Raw genomic sequence first — 25,871 nt, forward strand, 5'->3', positions numbered from 1 at the left:
ACCTAAGGAAGGTGTCAGAACTGAGCTGAACAAGCAGCCACAGAAGAATGGAAGCCCATCCTGCTTCAGCCTGGAATGGAGATGAAAAATAAGACACTTACTCCATGCCCATTGCACTTCTTGCTACAGCTCTCAGAATCAAAGATGATGGACACGTTCTGGCAGCGCCCCTCAAAGCAAACCTACACAGAAAGCATCCAAAAACTCAGTGTTAGCACTCTGAGTTGCCTACCACGTCACTGCTTTGTGCTCTTTTGTGACTTGCAGGTCCCAGGCACCTTGGAAATACAACTAATTAATTCCCTGGGCAGAATAACAGGAAATGAAGTTAACCTGGTCCCCAAGCAAACAGTTAATCAGCACCCTAAACCCCAGTGAGTGTGAATCAGAGAGAAGTGGGAGCTCAGCTGGCAGTAGCCTGGCTATGCCCACGTGACATGTCCCTGAAGGAGCTCTCACACGTCTTGGTTTCCAACTGTCTCATCTTTAGGTGAGACAACTTCAACCAACTAGCAAATCCCAGATTTAGCACTGGCCCTGAACTTGGCAAAAACATAAAGCCTTTGGTGTGTGTCCTTCCACTGCTTCTCTGAAGTTTCTAAGGAATTATTTTTCTAGCAAATGCAGAAACCTCCTAGAAAAGCATCAGACATAAAAAATTAAAAGCTTGATAACCACAAAGCACATTCTGGGTGGAAAAGTGATACCCTGAACCTCTCCCAAGCCACTCCAGGCAGAACTGTACCTACATGATGACTGCCACATTTTGTTCCTGTCAACACCAAGCCAGGGTCCAGCATCTCCTTCTCCTCACTGTCAGATCTGTACACGTGGGTGCCTCTGCACCTCTGCCTGTTCACAGTGGTGTCTATGGGCACTGCATTGGGCTGCAGGGGCTTGAAAGCAGAGCTCTGGCATTGGATCTTCCCACATTTAGCATCTCTGGTTTTAAAGGAAAGGCTAAAGTCATTATTCCTGGCTTGCTGAATGTTTTGCAGACATGAGCTCTAAATGTAAATTAAAGCAGCAGTGCTGAGTCATTGTTAAATGAGCAGGCACCTCCCAAGAATTATCTCAAACAACAGTGTCTGATGGATACTGCTGGTACCACCCCACAGTCCCCATGGATGGGGGATGTCCCCATGGGTGGCCAACTTCAACAAAATCAGATGACTAAGAAATTTTTGTCTCAGTTAGAAAGCTATGTTTATCTTAGACATTTAAAAAATCCCACCCTCTTCAGTTGCTTTGGAAGAAATATCAACTAGGTATTTGAAAATGGTGAACTGAAAGCTTCAGCTGTAAGGGCTCCAAGTCCCACAAAGATGCAGCTGCTTTCCCAGGAGGCAGAGAGGGAACCAATGCACGGATCAGTTTTATCTGCTGGCCCATCATTTTGTAACATATAAAAACCATCTTCTCAGTGGGCAACTCTGGGCTGCCACTCTGCTTTGTACCTGATGTCACACTTCCTGTAATTGCCATAGATGTCCTTCCCACAGTTGCCATAGATGTCTCCTGCAGCATTGACCTTCTCAAAGCAGGCATCTGGTGCTGGCTGTGCCCCTGCAAGGAAGAGACTCAAGTGGCTGCTCCATCTCACCCCATGCCAACCACTCACTTGTCCTTTTTCTTGGAATGGTTGGAGCATGGGAGATTTTTTGCTGCCTCCTCTACGTGAGTAAGGCAGGAGAAAAAGCTCCTCAGACTCTGCTGCTGACAGCAGGTGTGGAAGGTATTCCTGCCTTGCACAGGGCGAGGAGCTGTAGAGTGAGGAGCAGCAGGAGTAAAACATTTTCTGGCTCAAAGGCCAGCACGTTTTGCTGCAGGCAGTGTCCTTACCATGCCCCCAGAGCTGCACACACTGGTCTCTGTAGGTGAGGCACATGCCACTGTAGCAATAGGCCTTTCCTCCATCACAGAGAGCCCCATTGATCTTGTAAGAGTTGAGGGGGCAGAACGGGGACTTGCCAGTGCAATATTCTGGGAGGTCACAGGGCCCTGACCTCTCCCTGCAGGGAGTTCCTGGAGACTTCAGCTAAAAAGAGACAGTGGGAAAACACCAGAATTATTGCTTGGCTCCCCTGTGGTTTCATGCCTGTAGATAAGGCAGAACCTCGCGTGTGTCACTTTGTCCTCCTTGTCTTGTTTTTTTGAGGTCAGCAGTGACTTGTGGTCTGGGATTTCATTAACTGGGTCAGCTGTGTAGAATAAAATTGCTGACTGGATCCCTTCCCCAGGTAGCAATGAGATCATGCACAGGATGTAAGGCTGCCACATCTCATGGGGACTCTGATCTATCTCACTCCACCCTAGGGGAGGATCCAATTTACCTGAACTATTTCTGACAGATGTTTGTGTAATCTGTTCTCCAAACCCTCCCAGGCTGGGAAGTTTGTTTCTGTGGTGTTTGCCTGTCATGTCTGCTGGAGACATTTTCCTGATGCATAACTTATGTCTCCCTTGCTTATGAGTTTACTCAGTTCATTCTTCTCTTGTCCACCACACACGTGGAGAACAAAAGGCATTCACAGTTACAGCTGGGAGGTTGTTCCAAGTGAGTCCAGGTGCATTTCTGGAAATTGTTTTCCCCATGCTCAGGATAGGTCAGTAAAAAAATGCAGTCAATGTGCAAACATAAAGCTTAAGAGAAACGTTTGCCCATGTTCGTTTTTGAGTTAATTTGTTGTCAAACTCAAGATCTTTGCCTCCAAAACCAGAAATGCATTTTAACCAGTCTCTATAAGGAAAGCTGAGATTTAAAATTATACCCTTTGCCAGCAGTTCTTCAGCAAACACCTGAGCTAAAGGAATTCAGCTGCACCTCAGAAAAGAGGGTTCAGAGCAAACACAGCATCCAGCCTAATCCCTGGAGGAAGTGTTTGCTCCAAGAGCTCTACCCAGATTTCCTCTAGAGCCAATGGAGGGAAATATCAGCTCTGATTTATCCCTCAGTGTTTAAGAGAGACAGTCTGACTTCACTCCAGCAGCATTCACAGCTGATCTTATAATACCACAGGAGTCAATCAGCCAGAAGAAAGGAGTCCACTAGTTTGATTATACTCATGGCTGTTGCACCTGAAGAAAAATCAAACCAGGTGAGGAGTTAAACTCCATATTTAGCTGTGTTTTCTCCCCTTCCCCTTCCAGTTTTCATCCTCACACTTGCACCCTTGTTATTCCCTTTCCTCTTAGGAATACCCAGAGATCCCACCTTGCACTGGTGGCAGCAGCTGCCATGGGCACACTCAGCACCAGGTTTCAGGGAGCAGGTCCTGGCGTCACAGCAGGGGTTCCTGCAGTCCTGGAAGACAGTGAGGTGCAGCAGAGTTCACAGGGCAGACCTGAGGCTGGCACTGGTGTGTTCTCACACACAAAGCAACACAATCCCTCCCACGTTATCTCATGGTGCACAGCACCAGCTGAATGCCAGCACTGCACAGCCACCCTCTGATGGGACACAACTGCTTGTGCTTATCACACCTGAGAGTCTGGGCTGCTGCCTCCAGCTCCCTTTTTTCTTCTGAGGCAAAGGGTGGGTTTGCAGAAGTGAGATGCAGTGGTGAGAGAAGCCCCATCCTTAACAGGAGTGGAGCCACAGGTAAAGTGAACTTATATATGAAACTGCAACATGTGGAAGAATTTTTTCGCTGAAAGGGTTGTTAAGCATTGGGATGGGCTGCCCAGGGAAGTGGTGAAGTCACTGTCCCTGGAGGTATTCAAGAAATGACTAGATTTGGCATTCGGTCCTGTGGTTCAGTTGACAAGGAGGTGATGGGTCACAGGTTGGACTTGATGATCTAGGAGGTTTTTTCCAACCTAAATGAATCTGTGATTCTGTGATCTAAAATCACTTTTTTAATCTCCTTTTTAAATGAAGTTTTAATCACTTCTGTTCAGCCCTGGACCACACCATCCTTGAATTTGGGGGTGGATTGTACCACACACTGTGAAGTCAGATGTAGTATTTTAGAACCTTGATTTATAAATATATATATTGATTTATACATATATATTTATACATTTTTGTTTCCTGCACAATGAAAAGCTGATCACATAACCGCATTTGCAAAATACGCAATTAAAAAAAAAATTGTCCCACTAAACCCCAGATGGTTGGATCTGAACAATTGTTTACCTCCACCTCTCCACAGTCACACTCCTCTCCTTCTTCCAAGTAGCCATTTCCACATTTCCCTCCACCATACATTCTTTTGGTGTCTGGCATATTGGAGAGACACATCCCTCCACCAGACTGCAGATACTTCTCCAGCTCTTGTCTGTTGCACTGGTTGAACACCTTGGGGAATGGGTGCCTGAATATAGACAGGGTAAAAGAACATGAAGACAGGTCTGGGCAATGGTTTAGAGAAGCAAAGAGGAGAACATGCAAATCCTGACAAGTGCCAAAGGACAAAGGTCTCTCCCTGAAATTCTTGGAGTTGTGCTAAAGCAGATTGTGATTTCCTGTGCCTGCACTGCACTTGAAGACAAGGAGAGACTGCACTGCAAGATGGTTTGGTAATACAATTGCCTTACAAAATAAATGTTATAGAACCAAAATATGTTGTTACATTTGACTGTGACTGCTGACCTCTCCTCAGTACTGGAGTTGTGGTTTATTCCTAACTGCTTGAACAAGTCTGAGAATCCAGCACTAGGGCTTACTACCTGTAAGCCTAACTGCTAAAAATATTTCATTTTTCCTATCTACCATCTCATTTTGAAGAACATGAATATTTTTCGTGATGTGAATTAATTATTATTTATTATGTTACAATGCCTGTGCACTCCATGTGTGGCTGTGCATGTGTGTGGATGTTGTGTGCTCTACTTGCATGCCACTGTGCTTTCACTTCTCATGCAAATGATTTTGGAGGAAATGAGGCACATAAAAAAAGATGTCTATTAAAAAAAAAAATCTGTTCAAATAGAGGAAGGCGTGAGAAGATGGTGAATGTGGTTTTAAGTGTATGGGTTCGTCTGGCATGTTTCGTGACTGAATGGTAGAAATTTCTGTTTCCTCATCCCAAATCATATTTTGAATTCCTATGGGTTCTAGAGCTTGCTTCCCCTTTCTCTCAGAGTTCTTTCCTGTTAAACACAAGCTCTTGGAAATGAAGGAGCATTCTTGAGAAAAAGGAACAGAAAAAATTCTTGTCATACAGTTCAGAGCTCCACTTTTAAATGCTGCCATTACCTTATGCCAGTCTCAGTTCCTTGGGAATTAGCAAATTGCTACTGCTCCACGACCAAGGGTTTGTCCAGCAATTTTTTATCTATAAACACTGACTCCAGCAGGCAGCAACAAACCCACTTTCACTCTACATTTCTAGTTCTTACTCCACCAAGGCTCTTTTAACACAGCCCACTGCATTCCGCCCTGAGCCCGTGCAAGATGAACTCACCCAGTTGCAGAGGCCATGATGCAGCCCCCATCTGCTGCAGGCGTGGTACAGCAGCCAGCAGAATCGTGATTCATGCCAAAATTGTGTCCCATCTCGTGGGCAATGGTAGCAGCAACACCAATGGCATTATCAGAGTGATCCTGTGCAAGGACAAAGAGCCACATCAGCATTTTACCTGTGCCTGTCCTGTGCACCTCTGAGTGAGTGGGGTGAGATATTTTCTCTTTTGTACATGTAGAAAATATCTACTGAAGGTATTCCTGCCTGTAAGCAGGTGAGTGGAGAGCTTAACAGGGAATATTTTCTCCCTGGGCTTTGGGAGGCATCTATCCTGTGTATTCACTGCTGGCAAGAAGCTTTAGACTGGGAATTAGCAATTACTTACCATGTTTACTCCTCCTGACTGGAAATCAGAGCACATGGCCATCACGGGAGCCAAGCCTACTGTGGTACCTTTGAAGGGCACACCCCTAAAATCAACCCAAAGAAAGCATGAAATGGCACTGAGGCACTCGAGGAGGCAGGCAGAGAAATGCACCCTGCAGTGCACAGCTCCTTACACATTGTCTTTGTAGTGTCTGCCAGTGCAGGACATCATAGCAGAGCTACAAAGCCTTAAGGTCTGTTTGTCTTGGACTGCTACTCTGTTTTATGGGCCAGCCAGACAATCCTATTTTTTTAGTTCCAAAAAGTGTTCCTGCTGAGCTTTGCAAAAAGCACAGAGAAGACTATTTCTGGATCCTTAGCTGAGCACTGTTTGTGAATATTTAATTTACCATAAGACTGATATTTGCCCACTTGGGATTTGGGGACTTGAGAGAGTAGTAGGTAACACCTTTGAGGTGCAGCCATGCTCTGCTCCTGCCTCTGAGCTGGAATTCTGCACCACCCTGACAACATCTTTGAAATGGGAGCCCTGGAAATTGTGCTCAGGACATGACCAGATGGAGAGGAAATACAGTAATGTTAAAGGGCAAAAAACCCAACCAAAGAAAACAAGGGAAAAGGCATTGTATCTCTGCATTTCAACCCTACAGGTCCTCTGACTCATCCTGGTGGATGAATTTCCACAGAAGAGGTAAGGAGATCTGAGAGCTGCTGCAATTTTTTCTTCCAATGCCATCTGCACTGCTGGCCAGGCTAATGGCCCTGATGGGATCAGTGGCTCATCAGTCACAGGCCATCCTCAGCTGGCTCCCAGCACTGTGTGTCAGTGGGATGGGTTAGGGGTTCATGCTTTCCACAACCCCACTTTGAATCCTGGGAGGATATCACGGTACAAACTGATTTCCCACCCACCCACCCCACTTGTCAGAAACAGGAGAAATGACCTTACGTGATTAGTTGGGCATTATCATGTTTTCTGTGCAGCCTCTCTTTGCTACTCCAGGCCAGAAAGGCCTTGAGGGTGGAGTAGGGATTGTCTGTTACTTCACATTGATCCCTAGAATTCCAGATCTCCAGCCCCACCAAAGCAATCCGGATATTCAAGGCCCTGTAAAACTAAGATACAGAAAAGAGAAGAGATGATAAAATGAGCACCACAAAGTTATTTTACTGTGTTTTAAATATTGAATATATGCTGCTAATTGCTACAAGAGATCCATATGTCTACTAGAGAAGGTGCTGCTTCTGGAAATGCATTTCAGCTTAGTGCTGAGTTGTGCAGACAGAAATGTGCAACCATCCAAAAATCTAAACTTGACTGAAATAGAGACATTGAGCTTCCATTTTTGAATGAATGGCAGAGACTCAATCTGAAGAAACAAAGACTGGAGACTGATATCATATTTCATCTTCCAATATTTCAAAATCCCTGAAAAGAGTAAGGAAATATCTTCTGCCCATGTCAAGCACAAACAGGAGAAGCATTCATGGGTAGCAGGGTGAAAGGAGTGATGGAAGGAGTTTAAGGGGAGCAGAAGGGAATAGATCTGAAAAGCAAGGAAGGTTTACTTCAGCAGTAGTAGATACCACTGCAGGGATGACTTCTGAGGGCTCCTTCCAGCTCTGCTTCCCAGGTTTTCTACCATTTCAAGTAAATACCTCAGTCTCTTTTCAAAAGGCATGACTTAGGTTACAGTTTTTATACAGAGATGTAGTAAAACACAAGATGCTCATGCTGGCTCCAAGGGAAGGAATGGAGATCCCCCCACCCTGTTCTGGATTTGGAACAACACAATGGTTTGGCAGATGCTTTCCCTAAGTCACTGGAGAGAACTCCCAAAACAGTATTCTCTCTCCCAAAAAGCCAGCTTTCCTCTGGCCCAATTAATTCTCATTCTTTATCATCTGGGCCTTGCTTTCCTCCTTTCACACACACCCCATCTCACCTTATCTACGTAATTAGCAGCCTCCACTAATTTTTGCCTTGTTGCTTCCATGCTGAAGTGATGATTCTGAAACTGAACAAAATGAACAGGTCAGGCAGCACAAAGGCAACTACAAAGAGCTGAAATGTGTTAAAACAAGCCACATTATTCTGGAAATAAGAAGGTCACTATGAAGTGAAGTCTCCCTGCACTGCACATCTGACTTTAAGCTCACCTGTACAGGTGAGTACAGAATTCATCCCTGGCACCCCATGGCAGTGATGCTACTCCAGTGGTGGCACAGTGCAGCAAACCAAATTTATCAGTGCCCCCAGAGCCAGAGGCTGGCAAAGAACTGGCAAATGTGCCAGGTAAAATGTTTGATAGCAGGACTGTTATCAAGCCTGAGGTCAAGACTGCTGGAGTTCTCATCACATCTCACTCATCCAATCAATTTGCCTATTTAAACCACGTGGCAATTAAAGAGTTAATTTTAGCAAACTGTTTCTTTCAAAGCATTAAAGTGGTAAAACATTCAGATTTTTGTTTAACCAATGACAAAACCCAGGACTTTTCTTCTAGTGAGGGACAAAGCAAAAAAAAGGGAGTTAACAACAACACTGTGAGACTCTGTCCCAGTTTGTCTGATCAAATGCTGAACAACATATGGCAGTTCCTGGGTATTATGTGTTTTCTCAGTTTCTCTGGTGTCCTGCTGCCTCACAGAGAAACCAAAATAGGTTCTGCCTCTTTAACTTTGTTCAGAATAAATTACAGCCCAGAGCACTGTGTGGTTTTTTCCCTACTGGAGTTTCAAGTTGTAAATTATGGATAGGACCAGCCTGGCTCCCGTCTGTGCTGGAGATTAAACAATCAGGACAGCACTGTGTGGTTTGCACTGTCAGTGTGTCTGGCCTGCTGTCCAGGCTGGGAATGGGGGTGGGGGAGGGTTTGCTGACTTCACTCAGCTTTTCCCAGACCTACCCTGTGATGTGGAGCCTTAAAAATGTATATTTATATATCTGCTAGCAGCTCAGAGCAGAGCATAATCATGGTTATCTTGTCTAGAGATTAAGTGTACTGCAGTTAGAAGCACATCATCCCTGGAAACCCCCAAATTTCCCTAATCTGAAGGCAGAATCTCCCAGCCATAACTAAGACTGACCACTGCTACCCTGGGAGACCAGGACTGACCCTCAGCCCTCATCCAAATCTGCATCTCTCCCTGGGCAGTGGTGGCTGCCAGGACAAAAGTGACCAAGACACAGCTCTCCCTGTCTGCTGAGAATCATTGAGATTGTAAAAGAAAACCTGCTGAGCCCCAGCAGCCCTCCCTGCCCCAGGGATGCTGCAGGTGGGATGCCCTGTGCCCAGTGCTCCCTGGGTACAAAAATCCCATTTCTTACCTCTGCATAATCAGCCACGAGCAGGAGCTCCACGTACTTTGTAGCCTGCAGAGTGTCCCGTTTTACCTGCAGCAGCAGCCACACAGGTTGTTTGGTGAATCCCCCAGTAGTCCCCAATAAACTCTTCACAAAATATATGTAGAGGTCATTTTTCCCAGTTTGTGTCTCACTGGCCATTCACCCCATCACACACAGAGACCTCCAAATGGGATGGATTTAGGGCAGTCAAAGTCAGTATAGTTACAGCAAGTGCCCATAAGCCTGCCCTCAACCCACCTTTTGTTCCTGTATCAGATGTAGGAACAGCTACAGCCCACCACAGCCCCCAACACTCATTTATTTCCCTGCTGGAGCCACTATTTCACAAACAGCTTGCTGCAAACCCTCCTAAATGTTCGCCATTTCACTTTCAGAGCTATGCTCCCAGGGAACAGCAGGGCTGGGAACAAGTGGGATATTTGGGGCATCATGCATGGACTAAGGCTGAGCCCTGCTCACCCTCTGGCCTGGTGATTTCATCCCAGTTGTGAAGTCCCTGAGCCAATCTTCAGTTGCACCCCCAGTGCCCTGGTAGCCACAGGCTCCTCCCTGCAGCCTCAGGTTATCCACCCTGTAAATCAAGTGCTGGTCTGGGCTGTCAGGAGCTGGCTCCAAGATGTAGCTGGAATTGCTGCTCAATACGATGAGTCCTCTGTTGAAACGGGAAGCAATAAAAGGGAAAGTTAATTACTATCACAGCAACTGGAGATAAATCCTTCTGCTGCTGCTGAGCTCCCATCTGACTCTGGCAAGACACTTACCCTTACCAGGCCAGCCAGTTCATTAATAAAAAGGGTGGGAATATTTTGAATTCAGAGGGGGAAATCCCTGAGCTTCCATCTATTAAAATCCATTTGCTGGGCCTCAGACATTGAGGGGCTGCTGGAGCATGTGCTGCAACCTGAGAAGTTTAACTTACAGCTTTTTCTTTAGGGGCAGAGGAACCTTTTCTACCAACAGAAGAAATTTGCCTTTAACAGACCTGACCTGAAAAACGTGAAGACTTTGTCAACAGGAAAAGCAGAGTTCTCTCTGGGTCATGCACATCCTGAGATGTTTCTAGTTTTCTTGATGAGCATTTAGCAGCCAGGAGAGCTGGAAATCTGTGTGTGATGCCCTCTCAAAGATGTGTGGCTTGATGGCATGACAGCGTGCAGGCTCAGAGTGAGAACAGCCACATGTGCTCAGCTCCTGTGCCTCCCCAGCAGTCAGAAAAAGATATCAAGGAGTTGCCAGCAGACATTGACAGCTCAGGGTGCAGGAACCCTCTGCACAGACACACTGAACATCTCTGTCCCTCTGGAGCTGCAAAGCAGAGCCCAGGAAAACACAGAAGTCACACCTGTGACTGCTTTTGCTTTTCGAGTATTAATTGCAAGCCACAGGTGTCTGCACTGTCCTGTTTATCCCACTGGGCCTTTTGGCCTGTGCTACACTCACCAAGATGTCTCAGGTTTGTTTTGGCAGGGGCTGTTTCCTGGCTGGAGCCAGTCCCATCAGCACAGCTTCCAGCCAGGCTCCAGAGCAGATGACCACTAATGTCAACAAAGCCCGTGTGATGTTTTGGAAACAAACTCTGAGCTGGTGTAAATGAATGCAGCTCTTTGGTCACAACAAACTGCTCCATTTACTCCTGGCTGAGGATACAGACCCCCTTTTCCAGCCAAAGGCTCCATTACTCCCAAAATAAAGGTTTCACACACACAGCCCTGGCACCATCTGGGGAGCAAGCAGAGAGCAGGGCTCACAACCCAGGAGGGAGCTCAGGCTTGAAGGCTTTGCCCCCAAACACACAGAAAATTGCCAGCTGTGAGAGACTGGGAGAAGGTTTCCAGCACTGGGCTGGGACATGCTGAGCCCTGTCCCTGCCTGTGACAGATGCAGCCTCTGAGCCACTGACAGGAGCCTTTTGCTGCAGTGGCCTCAAGTTAAACTCAGTTATTGCACTGCAATGCCCACACTGGCAGCATACAGGGGGAAGGTCCTGCAGCTGCTTAGGAGCCCATGGCTACTAGTCATATCCAAATTTCTGCCTTTTCCCCAGCACAGCCCTTTTTATGCTCTTTGAGAGCTGCTCCATCCACTGGGAGAGAAACAGGGCAGCCAGGCTGGGGTGACAACAATTGAGCAGAGGCACTCCCAGGGACATTCCCAGGGACATTCTCGGGGACATCCCCTGGACATCCCCAGATTCCCGCAGCCTCCCGCACTCACCGCAGCCCCCGGCAGGTGCTGAGGGTGACACTGGAGCTCTCCCAGCCTCGCACGACACCATGGTAAAAGCAATGCTCCTGCAAGGCAGAGGGAGGCAGGGTTGGCACTGCAGAAAGGGGATGGACACGGCTATTTATGTATTTAGACTGTATTTAGGCGTTGTGTATTTAATTGTTCCCTTTGCGCTGCATCTCCATGACTCCGCAGCAAAATTGGCCCTTTCAGCTGCTCCTGTGCCAGAGCATCCAACAGCTCCTTGTGGGCAGCGAAAACTGAGAGCTTTGAGTCCCCAAGTAGAGGACTCGGATGGCTGCAGCACTGGGGCAGACCCAAAGCTTGTAACAGGAGCTGCCCATCGATGGCAGCTGGCCCTGGGTCACCCCTAAGGGATGTGGTGGCATCAACCCCAGAGAGGGTGACACCGTGGGCAGTGACAAAAGCAGCCTCTGGCTGGGACAAGGAGGCTTTGGGGCAGAAACGCCAACATATTCATGATATCCCTTCCCCTCACCCCAGGGCAGCAGTAGGAAAGATGATCTCATGGGGATTTTATCTCTTATTTTTGCTTTGTGACCAATGCACATCTTTGTGCTGCTGCAGCAGAGCCAGCCAAGCCTGTGTGAGATCAGTAATTTATGGGGGTTTTATGAACAGGACCTGACTGTGTTCCCCAAAGGCTGGGAAGGTCCCCAGCATGGGGAACCTGGTGGCAAAACTAAAAGCAAGATGAGTATGAGGAATAAACAATTCCCCAGCACCCAGAGAGAGGGGAGCAATGCTGGCAGCAGACCTTGGCTCTCATAAGAGAGCTCAGGCAAAACAGAAAGATGTTTTTACCATTTTTGGGGGATGGAGCAGCTTTCCCACTGCAACCTCCCAGATCAGAAAGCTGGACTGCCCTCCCCTTTAGCTTAAAGCTGTGGGGATCTGTACCCTCAAAAAAAAAAAAAAAAAAAAAAAAAGCTCAGGAGAAAGAGGTTCACCTGCTTCTCCAAGGCCCAGCCTGGTGTCCCAGGCAGGCACAGGAAGGAGGGATCTCTGCACTCACCGTGTGGGCCAGGGGGGTGCTCTGGGCTTGGCCAGTCTGGTTGTAGTGGGTCTCAGTGTAGCCTGGTGCAAAGAGGTTTCTGCAGACACAGTGGAGGGGGTGAAAGAAAAGTAAATTTAAAAATCAAGATGGTAAGAGCTTTCTTTTGACCTGGATTTCTGCTTCTTAGGGGGGCTGGAAAATCAGCTAGATCCAGCTCTGTCTGAAGTCAGTGTAAATATTCCTACTGCTGTGAGCCACTGGTGTGGATTTGGGGCAGACACTGTTTTCTACCCATAGTGTGAAACCACCTGAGGGGGCAGGTGAGAGACAGGGATACAGAGGACACCAGCTGTGCTGTCTCTGCACTCTGCTCTCCCTCCTGCCTTGTTCAGGGAGCAGTGGCAGCTCCTGCTGGCCCAGGAGCCATGGGATCCATGGGAGCACCATCACCATGGGCTGTGCTCCCCGTGCAGAGCACACTGTGATGATGGCAGAGGGTCAGAAGAGGGGAGCACAGCTGACTTTGTCACTTCCACGTCCTCACTGCCTTGGCAGGAGCTGAGCACCTCTCACAGAGCACATCCACTCCTGGAAGGACCCCACAAGCCATCTAAATGCTCTTTCAAGCCAATTATTAAATTAAAACAATAACAGAGAGCCTGTCCCTGAGTTCAGTTAGGCACCAAGATCCAATTCCAACAGCTGCAAGTGAGCAATTCAATTTTTACATGAGGACTTTTAAAAAGCCAGCATCCCAACCTAATCACTGACCCTGAATGGGTACAAGTCTCTGTGCAGAGTTTTTTTTCTGTTGTCAGATTATGCTCCAGATATACTGGGATTAAATTCAAGGCACCAAATCCAGCATAGCAAACAACACGGGTCAGTTCAGGACACATCTGGGTGCTGGTGTGAGTCTTCAGCTCAAACCCAGACTGTCTCCACTGCCCAAATCTGAGTACAATCATAAATAAATCTGTATCTGCATCTCAACTGCTGCCCACAAGCTGGTTCACATCTTTGTCACAGGAAAATGCTGATTCCCCAATTTGAATTTGTTCATGTCATCCCCATGTACACAATATTCTCCCTGTTTTCAACCCAGCATCAGACCAAAGTCTATAAAAGGAGCTCCTGTGCACTGAATAGAAAGCATTTTGATTTAGTTCCAGAGGAAACAGCCTTCTCTTCTTTTTAAACATCTGCATTTGCTAAACAGTGATGTAAAAAGTACAGCAACTCCAAATCTGGGCCAAACCAAAGTCATATCCTGTGTCCATCTCAGCAGCCATAAAATGTAGGTTTAAAGCAGTTTTTTTAAAAAACAATAGTTTGTCTTGCACAAATTTGGAGAAGGATCACAAGAGCATGCCCTGTTGATGAAACACACTCCTGCAGCCACCCCAGGGTGCTGCCAGGCCACCAAAGTGCCACATTTGCCATCCATGAGGATGCCACATGCACCCTGGGCAATGTGTTGTCAGATGCAGCTGCAGCTCAATCCCTTTGCATCCCTGTTTAAAGCATGTCACACACCAGATTTTAGAACTAAACTGTAGAAAGTAGAAAAAAAAAAGTTTTCTTCTTTTCTTTGCCTGATTTCTTTAAGCTGGATGAAGAAAGCTGTATCACAAGCAAGCACAAATATTTTTCCCATCTTGGCTTTTGGTACCTGTCAGTCAGATCTTATCAACCTTGAAAACATTTCTGTTTAAAAAAGGGACTGGTGCCTGTCGTATCGAATTAAATTACACCAAAACAACCGGATACAAAACCTTTCATCAGTGTTTGAAAGTGCTCCACCCACCTGGCATCCAAAGGCTCAGACAGCTGAACAAGTACCCACAGCTTAACTGTGCCACTGCTGTGTCTGACAGCATCTGATGTCAGGAAAACAGCAGCTTTCATCTCCACATTTAAAGTTCAGCATTGCCCAGAAAGGCTCATTTTGTGTCTTTCTGATGTGTTAATTCTTATCACCAGGTCCTGTCAGTGATCAGAAGGTGAAGTTGCTGCATTCAGCTGTCCCAGGTCTGTAAACCCAAGATAATCAACATGCCACAGAACATAACTCCCTTCATCTCCCTGACTGCAGCAGCTTGCTCAGCAAGGGTGCAAGAAACAAATATTTAATCAAGAGATTGCATTAACTGGCAGGAAATTGCCTTGAGCAGTGCTCTGGCAGGTATCTGGTCTGTGTCAGGGGCAGACAGTGAAGCAGTGTGATCTGCCCTGGGCTGTTAAAGCCAGACACCAGCCCGTGGATTTCCAGTAGCTTGTTTCATCCCCAAAACAAGCAGGCTTGTGTTTTCCTCCTGCTTCTTTATTCTTGGAAAGCATTAGCCATGAATAGGCACTTAGATCCCCTCTTCAGCACTGCCCAGGAGGCTCCTCAGAGCTGTGACTCCTGCCCAGCACCAGAGCTCCGGACACAGGATGAGGCCCAGGGTGTGTGAATATCCCTTCCCACTTGCACACTCAGGCTCCAGCCCCTTCCTAGATTGGATCAAGGAGCATTGCCTGAATTTTTAGGGACAGCTGAAAACCTGTGTCATCTCTATGCTGCAACTTCCAAGCCTCTCTGCACCAGTTGATTCCTACTCTACAGCACAGGGTCCCTAAGAAAAGTCCAGTTTCTTATTCTGACCTTGGAACAGTCCTGTTTTGAAGAGAGTTCCCAGCCTCAATGCAGGGGGGCCTGGGGCTCTTGCAGCACTCTCAGAAAGGGTTATCACAGGGTGTGGTGGGGAGGGCGGTGAGGAAAGAGGAAAAACAACAAGACATCTTGCAACATCCTTGGTGTCTTATTTTGAGCCCAACTCACTTCTTTAGCAAGCTTTCCGCCAAATTGTAAATAAACAGCAAACAAACCTTATTGTCACCAACAGTGCACCAGAGTTATCAGCCAGTCTTGACTCTCTTTTCCACCTGTACCAGTTGTTGGATAAACAGCAGAGAAACACCCATACCCCAAAACCTTCTCTGCCATCATTTCAGGACAACAACCCTGCCAGGCTGAACAGATGATTCCAGGGCAGCTCAGCCCTGCAAAGCACTGATGGAAGTTTCCAGAAGAACACAGAGTTCACCTTCTTGCTGGAGAAGGAAAGTCTGGAAAAAATGGGACAATTTGATTCTTTCTTCTCAGTTACATTACATGCCTCAGTGACCACTTCTCCACCAGCTCACACTGAAGCTGCAAAAAATCCGGATGCAGAATAACATCACTTAAAGGCTTCTGAGATCCAGTCAGGCAGCTGGCAGATCGCTAGCACACATCATCTTCCTAAAAGGCAGCACACAGCCTCTCCTTAGAGGAGTTATCAGCATGAAGAATTGATGAAGTCAGAGAAAAAGCTGTTTTGGGATGGGAGCAGCCTCCTTTGCTAAAGCTGAACAGCAGCTGCAGCCTGTTTGTGGCCAGGGAAAGCTGCACACGAGCACTTGGGATGCTCCCACACCTTTCCAACGGGGACCGGCTTTCGGCAAGATCAGTCAATCCCCAAGATCCAGCTCAGCCTCCAAGCCCAGGGTGGAATAGCCTGCTCTTGGCAGGATTTGTTCCCCAGAAAGCCTTGGGAGCCAGGTTGAACACAAGGGAGGAAGGGAGAGTGGCTCTGTGCCATCATGTACAGATGGCCTGAGCCGGTTCCTGCTGATGGCCGTCGTGGAGCCGTCCCGCTCCAGGCTGTCAATGATATCATTGTTTGACACACAGCCCTCCTCCCTGTGCTGCTCCCTGCCCTGACACAGGGCAGCCTGGCTCTGCTGGGACACCCTGCCAGGGGGTCACATACTTCACTCATGAGCTGAGATGGCTCTCAACAGGAGAGGCAGGCGGAGGGTGTAGGGCAAACCCAGCTCTGCCAGCAGGCAGCTGCCCCTGTGGCACTTGGGGATGGGGAAAGGATGGGGCTTTCAGCTCATCTGGCCACTGCTGAGGAGCAGAGAAGCAGCTGAGGGAAGAGGGGCTGGGGGAAGAGGGGCTGGGGGAAGAGGGGCTGCACAGCACAGCCAAACACTCCCAAAAACAGCAGAGGGAAAGCTGGGGCCCTGCTCACACAACCATGTCCTCTTGAGGGAGTGCACATTTCCCAGCTGCTCTAAAGAACCTCACCCCTATTTTCCTGATAAATGAGAGCAGTTTTGCCTTTAAAACATCACTTGTCAGCACAAGCCTAAGAGGAGCTCAGGGCTGTCATGAACACACTCATTTGCACCAGCCTGAGATCACCCACAGGCACCCAGAGTGCCCCAGCAGCATTCTGATGTTCTTACTAATTAAAGCAAGAAGGACTTTTAATAATTTGGTCCCATCAGCAACTTTGTTTGAGCTCATTTTACAGAGGGGCTAGTCTACATGGACAGCTGCCAGCCTGGAAACACCCAGCAGTATCTAGGAGATGGACATGGTTTTTATTTCCTCCCAAAAAAACAAAAGCCAAATGGTCCATGAAGCTCTCATGAGAAACATTGACATCGATTTTTCAGTCATGGGACCAAGAAAAGTGAAGCCTGCAGTCTCTTACAGCTCTTTCCCTGTCCCTTTCCTCAAATCACAATAAATCTGTCCAGCCAGGCTGCCAGCAGCTGGGGGTGGAGGGAATTGATTTTCCCAAGAAACCTTAGACATGAGATTTCCATCTACAATTTGTGGTCCCACTCCATTGCCTCTCAACAGGATCCAAGTAGGGTAAGAAGGGGAATGTGAACTCTTGCCTCTCAGTCACATAAATGTTCCCTAAAGCCAGAATTTATTATCAAAACCTGAAGTGGCCCCATCTTGAACACCACCAACACATGACTCATGACAACACAAGCAGGCAGGCCTGCTTTCCATATCCACCATTAGTGGGAAATGAGAGATTTCAAGCCTCTGGAATATTGCAGTCAAAACCTGGCACTTGATAAAACCAATGAAATCCATTCTTTTTTTTTTTTTTTGGTGAGTTCCATCCAGATGAATCCTGGAGCTCTTAAGCTCCCTTCCTCTAGAGCTTTTGCTAAGAACATTTATTGTGTAAACACAGCAGTTTGGAAGGAAAGAGTGGCTTCCCAACTATTGAGGTGGAACTAAACAAGCCATTTGTAAGGCCTGGGAAAGCATCATAGACTAAAGACTCTCCATCCCCTTCTCCCACCCACATCATCTGTGACATTCACTGTGTAAATTATGTTACAGTAAGATTTGTCACACAGACCCTTGACTTACCAATAGGAACCATAAAGGTTGCCTGGAGAGGAAAAAGGAAATGAAATAAATGGAAAACTGGCTGATAATGAGCCAGCACAGAGAGGATTTAAAAGGCTTCATTTTCCTGTCTCTTCCTCTCTGCCCCACACAGAGGAATCAATGAATATCCTGAGGTGATCAGGAAGCTGAAAAGCAGCTGTGGCTTTCCAGAACCCACCCCTGTTTTTTTCTGATGATTCCAAGAGACAGTAGAGCAGGATAAACTCAATTTCCCCCCTTTGCATGACCTTTAACCCCTGCCCATGAAGGAAGCCCATTAGACATGGATGATGTGTAGCCCATCAGTGGAATAATCTCATATATCCTTCCTGCTCAGAAATGGGCAGCAACTTCCTCTCTCAGTTGGTAGGAGAGGCCCTGGAAATGTGCAATAGCAGGAAACACTGGAATAGAGTGACACACAGATCTTTTACTGCACCACTGAGAGCACCAGGCTGGGTGGGAGCACTTGTCACCTACCCAGGAAGGGCCAGCAGAGCTTGGAAATGATACTGCTCCCTATCAGAGTGCCCTAAAAACAACCTTCTGTTGACTCCTGAGGTCAGAGCAGATGAGCTCTGGACATCCTTTGCTGTGTCCTCAGGCAGCTCCTGCAAATCTCCACTGAGGCTCTGCCACCCAGGGCAGTGGCCAGAATCAGGAGCTGAAACAAACAGCCCCAGGCTGTCCCAGGGATTCACCCACAGGCAGGGACAGCCCCTGGAGAAACCTCCAAAACCCTTGGCAGCTGAGAGGCCTTCTCCCAAGTCTGTTCTGAGGAAGAGAAGAGGAAGAGAAGAGGAAGAGAAGAGGAAGAGAAGAGGAAGAGAAGAGGAAGAGAAGAGGAAGAGAAGAGGAAGAGAAGAGGAAGAGAAGAGGAAGAGAAGAGGAAGAGAAGAGGAAGAGAAGAGGAAGAGAAGAGTCTTTTTGCTCCCTTTTCTTCACTGAGGTGAGAAGGCAAATTCCATGCAGGATCTTGCTGTGCAAATGGGAGCCCTCCTCTCCTCTCCACTAAGAAAAAGCTCACACCAGGCAGTGCTGCCACACACATTGAGAGGCTCTCAGCCTGTCCCTGCTTGGCTCAAAGCTGCTTTTTATTAACAAATGCAAATGCCTTTTACGAAAAAAAGTCACTTTTCATCCAAGGTTTGCAACTCAGATTCTTCCGCTCCTAAGCCCCAGCCAAATTTAAAGCTGCTTTATAGGCAACTCTCCATATATTTGTTGTTTGTGCAGCTTTGAGCTTTCCAATCCCACAGCTGCAGGACATGGATTTGAGTCATTTAAAACAAGCCAGAGTCATTTGAGCGATATATTTTGTCATTATACTGCAATGTTAGTGTGTCATGAACTCTGCTTGAAACTCCAATGTGCTTCTGACTTCTTATCAAATTCTTGGACAGGAAATAATGCAATATTATGTTAACTGCTAATGCAATAATTGTATTCAGAGATATATGAAGCCCAAATGCAGATGTGTGATGGGCTTATTACAAAACACTGGGTTGGCCACAGCTCTGAAGCAAGATATGCAATCATTTCTGTGTTTCACCTCTGTGGATGAACACAGTGTCCTTTTCATATGGGATATGAAATTGGATGGTGTGAACATTTCTTCCACATATTGAAACTAGAATGTTTCTTCCAAAGCTAGTGCATCCCTACCAAAGTACAGATTATGACACTTCCCCCTCTCTTCAAAGCAATTTTACCAGAAAGAGAGTGGAGAATGTGCAATAAAGGCGTCTAATCCACCAAGAACATCACCTGAAGCAGTTTCAGTGGCTTAGTACTTCTCCTTTCTCATTTCGGGAACAATTGGGTAAATCATATCCCCACCAAACCCAAATTATGCCAATCATTTCATGCTTTCCTTGAAATGATTGGAGTCTGGGATGTGGACCCACGAGTAAAATGTGGGGTAGGTAGGTGCATTCACCTGCCTGTGCTGAGCCCAGGGACAGAGGGGGAGCACAGCACCAACCTCAGCAGCAAAGCTGGTTTCCAAAGACTCTTCTAAAGTGGAGCAATTAAATAGCCCAGTACTCTGAGGCTTATTTTAGTTTAAAAAAAGCCTCAAGTACCTTCCTTGAAGTTGCAGTTCTCTTGTGCCCATTTTGATGCAAATCTGCACCTGGAGCTTGGTTGTACAGCTTTGAGGGGACACTTCCCACTTGGGAGACTTCACTTCCTCTCCTGCTGCCCAGGCAACAAACTCTTCCCAGAAGAAGTCCTGGATGCTGCAGCTACTCAGCACCCCAAACCTTCTCCAGACCCTCAGCTTCCCCTGTAAGACAAGCAAAGGAATAATGAGCTCCTGGGTGCTGTGGAGCAGCCCCAGGCTGGGCATGTGAGGGGCCTGGCTGGGCTCTGCCTTGTCACACTCTTCACCCAGGAGAAGAGGTTTGCCTCCACTTAAAAGTGCTCTGTGGATGCTGATAAATACACAGGGCTCCCAGGGACTTCATCATTCCTCTTTCAATTTAAGTCTCCAAACTACTTCCACTGAGAAATGGAGCCTTTCCACTTAACTTTCTTTCTTTCCACTTTACTGCATTTGGGGATTGCATCATCACCTTTCTTGAGCAAGGACCTGAGACCCAGCAAGGCCTCCCACAAGAAATACTGCTATCTATGAATCACCTGCATTTCCCACAGAAAATAAAAATTAAAAGTTCCAAACCAGTTGCTTTATCTCATCAGCACTTGTAAAGGAGATTCATCCTGCAGTGGAAGTGTGGGCAAACACATCCAAGTCTGTGTGTATACATCTCAATGAATGAAAATGTATTTCAGGAAATAAACACAATGGGAACCTTCTATTATTATAACCCTGTTTACTAACATCAGCAAAGGGTTTTTCTGTGCTAGAAATAGAAAATCCTGTGAGCACCTGGAGCTTACATCACTGTGCTTGGAGCTCAGCAAGGACACTTTCTCTGGCCAGCTTCTGCTGTGCCAGAAATATTCACCTTTGCATAGCAACTGCAGAGTCAGCAAGGCCTGGCAATGCTGGGAGGAGACTCCCAGCAGCATCACGGGTTGTGCTGTTTCCAGGCTCAGCTCAGACCTGGCATGGCACCACTGTGGTCAGCAGCAGCCATTCCTCCAGACAGGACTGCCTTGGCACTGCTCATGGTGCCTGGTCTTACTTTCCCAGCTGAAATATGTTAAAAAACACTGAATTTGGAGCTGTTTCTGTTTAATTCTTCACAGGTGCATGACTGCCTGTGAAAAGCATCCAGTTTTTGCAGCACTGGAACTCTCAGTAGCTTTTGTGACTTTTTACAGAAAATGTCTCATTGGAGGTACCCATCTTCCATCAGCCATCACATTTCAGGTTGTACTGCAGACAGTGACAAAAATAATCTGGTTTTCCTCCAAAACACACTGAATGTAATTTAGGTTTATGCACTGCCATCAGAACTAGTAAGATCTTTACTCTTTCAGGAGGAAAGCTGAGCCCTCCATCTCTGTGGTTGGGATGTCCATAAAATACATTTAAAATATAAACAGGGTCATTATTCCGAGGTTATTATTCTTACTGATTCTAGCAGACAAACATTTGGTTGTCTTCCCATAGATAAATCTTCAAACCCACTAAAAAAAACCAAACCACCAACAGCGCAACTGGACCACTGAGCAAAGACAAGCTTCTTGCAGCTAAATTCCTAGCTGCTATTCCACTACTGGAAACTAATGTACTCACAGGGCAGAGGAGCTCTGGGGTGGCCTCCAGACCAGAATCCTTCTCCCCACCTTAATCTCCTGCAGCTTCAGCTGAATTCAATATGCATCACACCCTATGACAGCCCACAGCATTGCTCTCACATGCCTGAGAGGAGGCTGCATTTCAGTTAATGCACAAACAATTTCTCAGTCTGCTTCAGCATGAAGGGCACTAATGGAATTGAAACTGTCAGATCATTTCTCCTAGGAAGCAGAGCAGGACCTCTTTGGATCACAGCAAATGAAATCCTCATTAGAGTCACACTGACTCTAAAGCACTGAGCCATTTGGTAAATAGGGAGCTTCATATCAGCAACATTTTACAGTTAATGTAGGAAGAATTATGATGTAAAAATAAGTTTACACACTGAGGGCCAGGTCACCATCTGTTTTTTTGGGTTCTTTTTTTTGCTGACGAAGCTCTGCTATAGTGTGCTGTTTGACTGATTAACATCTGAGGGGACTCAGAATAACCTTGAAATCCAGTGAAGGACTTCCTCATCCTGTCTTTATCAAAACCCTGCTGAAGTCACTGTTTTTCCTGTTGATCTCACTATAGTCATTATTAATTATTTAAGTGGGGTCACAGTGCAGGACACTAGCACACTTACCTGTTTTTCTCCAGTTCCAAGACGAGCTCCTGACCTTCTGCCTTTACTGTAACTTCAGCTTGGGGTGGATGCTGCGTGCAGGAGAGAGGGTGCCTGTTACTCATACATCATAACTATGAACACAACCACAAATACAAACTGGAAATAGCAGCTGACCTCAAACCACCTCTTGCCTTCCTCCTCCTTCAGACCTGGAGTGATGGGGAAGGGAAGGGATGCACCACTGGCTGCCAGCTCCAGGCATGCTGCTGCATCTCACAGCACAGCCATGCAGAGCCAGGCATCTGCAGCAGCACAGGCATCTGCTGGGACGCTGTACCTGAGCTAGAGACATCACCTGGTGTCTCAGGAGGAATAAAGTGCTCAGGAGAGGCAGCAAGTCCTGGTGCTGGAGTGCTTGGAGGTGCAGTTGGATGGGAAGAGTTCCCTGCTCCTCCCTCTGCTGTAGGTTGTGCTCAGCACATCACAGGACAGCCCAGCTTGCCCAGAGGTCAAATATCTGAGCTAGTTAACCAAAGCTTCCTTTGTTGTCACAGCAGAAAGACATTTTTAGGAGCCTGTTTCAGGAGGAGAGGAATCACACCTCTTCCAGAGATTTTCACCTCATTCCTTAACTCACAGAAAGTGCCAGTAAAAGGCAGGGAACAAACAGGGACCCTTGTCCCTTCAGCCATTGCACAGAGAGTATTTCAGGCCTCCCCAGGGCCTGCTGGTTTGAACAGGATGCACCCCAATTTCTTAGTGCAATGGTAAATGCATACACTAACCCCAACATTTAAAAAAGAATAATCATTCCAGAGACTTAAAGCATAAAATAAGGTTTTTAGAGAAGCAACTAAAAGAGGCTCTGAGGTCTTCAGTTTTACCTCCCTCAAAGCAGAACCACTACATAAAGTCAGCTTGGGGTTTCCAAGTCTGAATGCTTTCTTGTAGCGAAAATGGATGAACAAATCCCCCAGAAGAGAAATAGCTCATATTAATACAACAATGAACCTTATTCAACTGGAAGAAAAAAAGAAATCATGAGGGTTGGTGAAATTATTAACCCATAAAATTTTCTAAATCAGTGTTGGAGGAGATTTTGCAGAACAGAACACTGAAAGTGAAAGTAAGCAAGGCTGACTGAATGAGATGTTCTGTCAGGCCAGAGATACGCTCACTTGACATTTCAGCAAATACAAATATCTCTTTTCATCAGCTCCCTGCTCATATTCTGGATTTTGCTCATCCTTCCTTCAGTTTCCAGGACGTGGCATCAGGCCCACAGAGATGATGCAGACCAGGTTAACACATTTAGGATATACCGAAAAGGATAATTGCAAGGGGCAGAGCTTCTTTTACTAAATCAAGGTGCTCAATTCATCTCAGGGTGGGTCTGTGCCTCACTCACTAACATGAAGGCAGTGCAAGGTTCCCTTGCCCACAGCTGAGGGTCTCCATCACCATAAAATCTCTTCACAAAGGTTGTGCAAACATCATTATTACTAATATCACCTCCCTTCTCCTTCAGTAATCCCACTGCTTCAGTCCATCAATTGCTGTGTAAATGAAATCTCCCAGCTGTATATAAGCTTTGCTGACTCTCATTTCAGAGCCAATGGGAACTTGTCTGAAACAAACCAAGTGCGACCCCTGAGACCCAGCAAATTTATATAAGGGGAAATGCTCTCCAGATGTATTTGCATCAGTAACAGAACCAAAACTTGCAGGCAGTATAGCAAGGGTATTTTTAAAAGAATTGAGATCATGAGAGAGTCATGGTAGGGGGTTTTTGTGTGTAATAGGACAGAATGGTAAGTTTTAGAAAGTCTCATCATATGGAAAAGACCCATTAATGAATTCCCAAATGCTACCACTATATTCAAGAAAAACTGCATGTCTCCACAATGCTGAGCTTCCCTTTTTTTTTGGTTCACAATGTAAAAAACACCCGATCACACAACTGCAATCACTTCTTGATTGCAACAACACCAAGCCTGGGAAGCTGAACAAAACCCTGGGGTTTGTGTTTGATGTTGTCTGGACCTCAGTGACTGTCAGAGTCTGGAGGCTGTGGACACATCACTTCACCCACCCATGGAACAGCACCAGGGTGTATTAACAGATATATCTATATATAGATATAGATAGATAGATATAAATAGATCTGCATTAACACCGAGTGTCTGAGACACAGCCAAACTCACCTGAGCTGCTGGTTGGCTTTTCTTACCTGGTGAAGCATCCCCACAGCTGGGATTCACAGAACCAGAGAATAGTTTGGGCAGGAAGGGATCTTAAAGATCATCTTGTTCCATCCCCATGTCATTGGGCTGGAACACCTTCCACCAGGAAAGATGGCTCCAAGCCCCATCCAGCCTGGCCCTGCACACATCCAGGGATGGTGCATCCACAGCTTCTCTGGCCAACCTCTCCCAGTGCCTCACAGTCAGAAATTTCTGCCAAATATCTAATCTAAACCTGCCCTTTTTCAGCTTAAAGTCATTCTCCTTTTTTTCTGTCACTCCACATCCTTGTAAAAAGTCCCTCTCCAGTTCTCTTGTAGCTCTTTTAGGTACTGAAAGGTGCTACAAGGTCTTTCCAGAGAGTTCTCCAGGACGAACTATCCCAAGTCTCTCAGTCTGTCTTCACAGGAGAACTCTTGGAGCGTCTTCACTGCCCTGGCCTGGCTCCCACAGGTGGAAATCTTTCCTGTGCTGGGGACCCCAGACACAGCACTGTAGTGGGGTCTCACCTGACCAGAGTAGAGGGTCAGAATCCTCTCCTTTGACCTGCTGGTCACACTTACTCTGATGCAGTCCAGAACACAAATGGCTTTCTGGGTTTATCCTACAGCAGATCCTTCTATCCAGCTGTCCCCTAAATGCCACCAGTTGTATGGCCCTGCTCCCCTTCCACAGACACGGGTCAGGTAGATACAGATGGAGGCTTTAAGGCACGGCACAGGGCAGGGTGAATGGATTCCCAGCTGCACCAGGCAGCTCACAGAGCCTTCCCTGCGATCTGCAGGAGCCACGGCATCTCCCAGCTCATCCCTCAGCGCAACAACCCCAAAAGGCTCATCGCCAGGTGCTGTTTTACCGCCACACACCCCGCACGGGCAGCTCTGCAGACAAAACAGAAACCAAGAGACCTACCTTGGGGCTGCCGGGGCCACCCGGGGCTGCCCAGAGCGGCACCACCACCTCGGGCTGGAGCCTCACCTCGGCGGCCGCGGCTGCGGAGACAAGAGGAGCGGCTCAGCATCCCCGGGCCCTCCGCACCCCGGGCTCCGGGAGAGGAGAGGGAGCTCTGTAGGGAAAGCAGGAGGATTCCCCAACCCACCCACCCACACATCCATCCACACATCCATCCATCCTCCCACCCTCCCGCAGCCGGAGCTCTGCACGGGGGGTGTCGGGCAGCCCCGGACCGGGTTCCCCGCACTGGGAGAGGGCTCCCCGCACTCAGAGCGGGCTCCCCGCACTCAGACCCGGCTCCCCGCACTCAGACCCGGCTCCCCGCACTCACGGGGCGGCGGCCGCAGCAGCAGCGAGATGGCGATGCCGCAGAGCAGCCCCCGGCCCCGCATGGCTCCGGGCAGGGACCGCTCCCCGCCGCCACCGCCCTATAAACCCGCCCGGCGCTGTTTGTCCCCTCCCACCCCGCCTGAGCTCCACACCGCCCCGCAGCCCCCTCCTCTCCTCTCCTCTCCTCTCGTCCCTCTGTGCTGGATGTCAGCCCGGGATGCTCCCGGTGGTCCAGCGGCTCTGCCTGAGCTGGGCTCGGTCCCCCCGGAGCCTGAGCACATCCCTGGGGCTCCCTCTGCAAAACCTTCCCTTGGCCAGCGCGGAAATCCATTGTGTTCCAAAGCTGGGGAAAAAGGGAGAGCTGGGGGAAGGAAGGAGCT

The 25,871-nt window shown here is 47.5% G+C and overlaps 1 protein-coding gene across 1 annotated transcript in view; it reads right to left on the reverse strand.

Annotated features, from left to right (window-relative positions):
• The window catches only part of ADAM19 (ADAM metallopeptidase domain 19), a 28,887-nt gene extending 6,685 nt beyond the window's left edge, over window positions 1-22,202 (reverse strand). Inside the window, exons 1-15 of the mRNA XM_083871627.1 lie at window positions 21,983-22,202; window positions 12,428-12,506; window positions 11,380-11,456; window positions 9,625-9,817; window positions 9,127-9,192; window positions 7,742-7,813; window positions 6,745-6,911; window positions 5,794-5,878; window positions 5,409-5,548; window positions 4,139-4,316; window positions 3,215-3,304; window positions 1,843-2,038; window positions 1,458-1,566; window positions 750-942; window positions 102-182 (exon numbers count right to left, since the gene is read on the reverse strand). Of these exons, the coding sequence (XP_083727753.1) occupies window positions 102-182; window positions 750-942; window positions 1,458-1,566; window positions 1,843-2,038; window positions 3,215-3,304; window positions 4,139-4,316; window positions 5,409-5,548; window positions 5,794-5,878; window positions 6,745-6,911; window positions 7,742-7,813; window positions 9,127-9,192; window positions 9,625-9,817; window positions 11,380-11,456; window positions 12,428-12,506; window positions 21,983-22,086 (1,830 nt within the window). The 5' untranslated portion in view covers window positions 22,087-22,202. The remainder of the gene's footprint in view (window positions 1-101; window positions 183-749; window positions 943-1,457; window positions 1,567-1,842; window positions 2,039-3,214; window positions 3,305-4,138; window positions 4,317-5,408; window positions 5,549-5,793; window positions 5,879-6,744; window positions 6,912-7,741; window positions 7,814-9,126; window positions 9,193-9,624; window positions 9,818-11,379; window positions 11,457-12,427; window positions 12,507-21,982) is intronic.
• Window positions 22,203-25,871: the final 3,669 nt, after the last annotated feature.

This window comes from Zosterops lateralis, assembly GCF_965231275.1.
Source record: "Zosterops lateralis genome assembly, chromosome: 14".
Lineage (NCBI taxonomy): Eukaryota > Metazoa > Chordata > Aves > Passeriformes > Zosteropidae > Zosterops > Zosterops lateralis.